This window comes from Herpailurus yagouaroundi, unplaced genomic scaffold (genome assembly GCF_014898765.1).
Source record: "Herpailurus yagouaroundi ecotype Mexico unplaced genomic scaffold, PumYag 193, whole genome shotgun sequence".
Lineage (NCBI taxonomy): Eukaryota > Metazoa > Chordata > Mammalia > Carnivora > Felidae > Herpailurus > Herpailurus yagouaroundi.
In genome coordinates, this window is record NW_024412424.1 from 2035404 (window position 1) to 2041562 (window position 6159).

Below are 6159 nucleotides of genomic sequence, written 5' to 3' on the forward strand. Positions count from 1 at the left end.
CCATTCAGTCATACATATCTCCATCCATCTTCCCATCCATCCATCCACCTTTCAGTCCATCAATCCCAAATCCCTGATCTTAACTGAATATCTAACTAACCAAGAGATACTGGCACACCAGAGTTAAGAGCCCCTCTAGCACTCAGGGATAAATAAGACACAACAGTTCATTCAGCTAACATAGATGAAAACTCTACAGATACATAAATCCATATAAAACTGTGTACATATTCACACACAATTACACAATATGCAATATTGTATATTGAAGTGCATTCCACAATTGTACGCATATATACAATATACATTTAAACCCATAGGCCACAACTATACACAGAATTACATCCACACACAAGATATAATGCAATTTAAATGTAAAACATTTGGTGGAGTCTTTAACACACATTAAATACTTGAACAACACTGCTTATTGTTATTTACGAGCCTACACTATTATATACATATGTACACATTTTTATTCACACAAATCAACATGTACAAAATACATATCCGATTATACCAGTGATTGTATACATACACACAGTTTTAGGTTTCCGTTTATAAATTATGCCATATTTCATTCAGGCACAACCACACCTACAGTTGCCTCCACATACGCATCATTTTATGTGTAATTAGACATGATCGCCTTTACACATAAGACACAAAGTTGTGTACACACACACACATACACACACACTATAAACATACACCTCCAGATAATTAACTGCACGGATGCACAACTCACTGGTTGAGGCAGGGAGTGTATGAATTCTTGTCTTCCTCAATGATGGACACTATGAGAGTGATCAGCTTGGACCAGAAGTCAAGGTTCTTGATGCTGGGTCCCTGTTCCTCTGGGGGAACTTCTCCTTTCTTAGCCTGGAAGGGGCAATGGAGAGATTGGCCAGAGGGGTCCAGGGGGTGGGTGCCTCAGTTAGTTCATTATTGAGGGGTAGGAGGTTAGTGAGGAAGGGGCCCTGTTAATAGTGTGTGGTTCAAGTGAGAAAACTGCATGAAAATGAACTGAACTCTTGTAAACTGGTCTAAACAGAGCTCATGTCCCTGCAGCTCAACAAAGCTTAATTAGACTCAACTCATAAAACTGAATAGAACTGAATTTAGTTGAAAAAACCTGAAGCCCATGAAACCAAATGGAACTGAAATGAATGCCAATCAGGCCCACTTAGCTTAACAGACGGAGGTTCTCAGAGTTAATTCAGTGAAACTGAACTTGGGCCAATTACACTGAGTGGAGTGGAATTAAACTTAACTGGATTGAATTAAACTCAAATGAATTCAATTGGATTGAACCTAATCAACTCATCCAAGAGCAACATCATCCTAAGTCAAAATAATGGAAATAAATAGACTTGAACTCAACCCAACCTAAATTAATCTAATTCAACTCAACCAAGTCATCCCAATCCAACTCTACCTACTCAACTCAACCTAATAGCCTCAGGCCAGCTCAATCCAACTGTAGTCAGTCAATGAAAATGGATGCAGCTAAATTCAACTGCAACAAACCCAACTCAACCCAACTCATTTGAACTCAACTATACCCAAGGCAACAATCCAGCGTATCCTAACTCAAGTCAACTCAACCCAGTCGAGAATCACTTCAGTTCAACTGAATAGAAAAAAATGGATTTTTGCTCAAGGAAACTCAGCTTAATCCCACTCAGTTCTGCTCACTAATTAGCCAAGAGCAATTTTAAGTCACCTGAAAAGAAATAAATGAAACTGAACAGTTTATAGTTAAACCAAACTCAACCCAATTTGATCCACTGCACCTCAACCCAATTCAATTCAAAGTGACTTGATTTCAACTCAAGGGACTGTAAATGAATGGAATGAAATAAAATCTCACTAAATTCAGCTTATCTTATCTCCTATCAGAAGCCCAAGGTGAGGCAGGGGTCACCTTAGCTCCCACAGACTCTTGCAATTCCTCCACCCCAGGGCTAATCATCCTAGGTTGTGAATTTCCGATGTATACATCTTTCCCTTCTTTTCAATGTTTATTTATTTTTGGGACAGAGAGAGACAGAGCATGAACGGGGGAGGGGCAGAGAGAGGGAGACACAGAATCGGAAACAGGCTCCAGGCTCTGAGCCATCAGCCCAGAGCCTGACATGGGGCTCTAACTCACGGACTGCGAGATCGTGACCTGGCTGAAGTCGGACGCTCAACCGACTGCGCCACCCAGGCGCCCCACATCTTTCCCTTCTAATAAGCCATGAGCTCCTTGAAACCTTATTGACAATCCTGAGACATTATATGTGTAGATAAACACATATTAAAAGATCTCAAATAAACTGACTTGAAATGGCCCAAACTGAATTTTACTCAAAAAATTCAATTCAACTCAACATTTAGAACAGTGATTCTATCCTAGGCACACTGTATGCCTAACTCAACTAAATTCAGCTAAAACTGAATTTATTGAGCATCTATTGTGTATCAGGTGCCAAGCACTTACCTACACTTTATCTAAAGGTTGCAGTTCATTGAATCTTCTCTTCAATCCTGAGATATGGGTTTATGACCTCATTTTACAGAGGGAGATACTGAGGCTCAGTTAAACCGCTTGCGAAGGGGAAGCTCTGGAACTTGGTCAGGGCCTGGTTGGTATCCCCTATTCCTTTCTGCTTTATCTGGGGTCCTCACCGGATCTGTCTGGTATTCCCGGCTATAGAGTTCATGACAGTTGTTGAAGATGTACTCATAAGTAGAGTTGAGGCAGGCTTTCACGCAATCTTTCACCACTTGGCTGGCTCGGGGTGGGCTCTGGAGTTCTTGCACCTAGAGGGAGGGAGACGGGCACGAGTGGGCACAGCTGGGACAGGAGGTATGCAGGAAATGGCTACAAGTAGTTATGAGCTTAAGGAAATGTAGCAGGATGAAAGCAGAGGGTCACTGAGAAAGGGCACATTTCTCCAAGAGAAACGTTACTCGGTTAGGAGCTAAGAGTCCTGGAGAATGCCCCTTGGAGAGCTAATGGCACTGGGTCCCCTTCTTACCTTCATCCGAAAGAAGGTGATGCTGGTGAGAAGGTCCACAGTGGATTTGAGGTCCTGGAGTCTCTCTGGGCTGCTGGCTGGGAAGTTATTCTGTTGGAAGGGAGAAGAGAGGTTGGGTTATGAAGAAGGCTAGGTCGGGGTAGAGTGTCTTAGGGGAAATACAAGAGCTCCCAAGTTCCAGGAAGTGGGTGGGGGGTCCATGAGAACACCTTGAAGCAACTAGGGTGGGAGCTGGTTGGATGCACCAAGCACGTTGGGCAGGTGCTGCCCATCTATGTGCACACATGTCAAAGGAACACATTCCACGTGTTAAGATGGGTCCTCCCATGTGCACACCTGCCGGGAGCTCTCCCTTCCAGGCACACGCGTGTAGGAGCAAGCAAGTCATTATGGGTGCACTTCTCACCCGATACATGGAGAGGTCGATCCGAAGGGAGTTGTGCAGCTGGTCCAGAAGCTTGACAAAGCGCTCTTTCTGAGGAGGCAGAGGAGGAGGATGGACAGAAGCAAGGACATGGGGGGTCGAAGCAGGGACATGGGGGTCGAGGTGGCTGCCATATAGGGTGAGTGCTTACTATACACTAAGTGCACCCCATCCATCATCGAAATGGGCCTTCACAATATCCATTTCCATTCTACGAGAGGTAAACTGAGGCTCAGAGAGGACAAGTGACTGGTGCAGAGTCACAGAGCAAGTCAGGTCCAGATTGGAGACCACGGAGTCACACAGGGTCCGACCCGCACAGGGTTGGGCTCGCCCTCATCCCCCAGCCCCGGTCCCCGGGACTGACCCCAAAGTTGGAGGCAGCGAAGCGGTCAGAGGCGGACACGTTGGTGGAGGCGGTGGTGTGCGCATAGTAGGCATTGATGTTGGCGAGAAGGGTGCTCATGACGGCGGGCACCCCGGGACACATGTACTTGGAGGAGAGGCAGGCAAAGTGGCTGGTGGGAGGGAGTGGGAGGAATGGGGCTTGGCATCCAGCCAGGACAGGCAGTGTTCCCCCCAGAATGCCTCCAAGACAGCATCTGTGAGGGACTCCCTCTGACCCCTCAAACCATTCCCTCTGCCTGATTGTGTCTCCCAAGTTTCTCTCGGTCTCCTCTCTGGGTTGCCCTATCTCTGCCTCTAACTCTGACCCTCACCCTGTCACTTTAGCTGCCGGAAACTGCACTTTCCTAACCTCCAGGGGATTACAGGATGCCCACCACACCCACGTCCTCTCTGGCTCCTTCTCTCAAAAACCCTTCCACCCCAGGTCTGTCAGTGTCTGCTAGGGAACCCCCTCACCCCGGTTTCCTGCACCTTGCCCTCAAGTCCGCCCCAGCCTGCAGCCTCACGTCATGGCTTGGTAGATGGACTCGACGCCGTAGCGCATGGCAAATTCATCCACAATCTCCTGGGCTGTCTCATCATAGTAAACCTTCCAGGCGTCATCACCCTTGGCATCTGGGATCTTCACAACCCCGTTGTTCTGCACGTCTGTCACGAAGTGGAACAGGTTCTGCCACCGAGAGGGAGAAGGCATCGTGAAGAGTGCAATGAGGCACAAGGGGTCGGAGACCCCAGGCTGGAGGCAGCTTACATCATCCATCTGTTTGTTTATTCATCTACGCTGATTTATTCATTTATTTATTGATTGATTGATTGATTGATTCATTGATTTATTGATTTATTCATCTACGCTGTCATCCACCCATCACCCATCAACTCTCGCAATTACCAAAACATTTCACCAATCCACTCATCTGTCCTTGTAACAATTCAACCACACAACCATCCGTCTGTCTGTCCGTCCACTCATCTACCCATCCATCCACTTGTCTACTCACTCATCCATCAATCCAAATACTCCAAAACCTACCTATGTACTCCTCTATCCTTTCGTACATTTATCCGTTTGTCCTTCCATCCAAGCATCTATCTAAACATCTGTCTGCCTGACCATTCATACTCTCATCCACCCACCCAACCCATTCAACTACCCAAAACTTCCCCCACGTGCGAATCCTCCCTTTTAATAATTCGACCACACATCCGTCCATCCCATACATCTACCCACAACTTTGTCTATCCAGCAATGCATCCATCCGCCCATTCAACCATCCATCATCTATTTACTACCCATCAATTTATCCACCCATCCGTCTTTCCACCAATCTGCCTATGCAACTGCCCCAAATCCACTCATCTCTACTTTCAATAGTTCAACCCCACATCTGTCCGTCCGCCCATCCTTTAATCCACCCATTATGCATGTGGCCATTCAACCAATCATTTATTCACTCAAAAACTGAGTCATCTCCAGGAGCCCCCTGTTCGGGTCTGGGATGGGCGAAACACCTGGAGCTGGGTAGTGAGAGTCTGCCTGGAGGTCAAGGAGGGCTTCCCAAAGGAGGGGGCCCTGAAGTTGGATGGAGAGGGAGGAGTTTTCCAGGCAGTAGGAATGGCATGGGGGATAGTCTTTGAGGCCCAGAGAGTATGGATGGCGTGGCTGGCAACAGGAAGGTGGAGCTGGGGTGGTCAGGGATGGGAGGAGATCGCAGTGAGCCGTGAAGGCAGGGAGGGGCGTTGGGCCTCACCTCGTGTAGACAAGTGTACTGGACATGGTAGGGGGCCACCTTTTCTTCGCCTTTGATCTCCACACTGATGTGTAGCCGGATGGCACCTGATACGGCGGATTTGTCAGTCCGCTTGTCTGCAGAACAGAAGGGAACCTCTGCGTCAGACCTTCCGAGTGACGGTAGGCCAGGAGTCATGACCCTGAAGTTAAGACCCAGGTATCTCTTCTCAGATCGGCTCTCTGGGCTTGTGCCTCTCCCAGTAGCCTAGAACTCACTAGGCCCCGTCTCTTCCTTCAAACTAGGATTCCACACCCTGCTTCCTTGCGCAGATTAAATTCCCGAGTCTGCATCTTCTCTTTAACCAGGAGCCCTAGGCCCTGCTTCTCTCCCAGACTGGGCTCCCCAGCCCTGCCTCCGCTATCAGATCAAGATCCCCAGTGTCCACTCATCTTAGACAGGATTCCTGGGTCTGCGTCTCTCTCCTCAGACTAGGATCCTCAGGTTTTGCTTCCTGCCCCCATCAGACTGGGCCTCACGGAAGACCCTTCCTCCCCCATCAGACTGGGCCTCA

The 6159-nt window shown here is 47.8% G+C and overlaps 1 protein-coding gene across 1 annotated transcript in view; it reads right to left on the reverse strand.

The window, feature by feature from the left end:
- The window catches only part of UNC13A (unc-13 homolog A), a 58157-nt gene that overhangs the window by 20870 nt on the left and 31128 nt on the right, over window positions 1-6159 (reverse strand). The window contains exons 17-23 of the mRNA XM_040445554.1: window positions 5607-5722; window positions 4365-4528; window positions 3818-3968; window positions 3433-3501; window positions 3027-3116; window positions 2674-2808; window positions 749-882 (exon numbers count right to left, since the gene is read on the reverse strand). Coding sequence (XP_040301488.1) covers window positions 749-882; window positions 2674-2808; window positions 3027-3116; window positions 3433-3501; window positions 3818-3968; window positions 4365-4528; window positions 5607-5722 — 859 coding nt within the window. The remainder of the gene's footprint in view (window positions 1-748; window positions 883-2673; window positions 2809-3026; window positions 3117-3432; window positions 3502-3817; window positions 3969-4364; window positions 4529-5606; window positions 5723-6159) is intronic.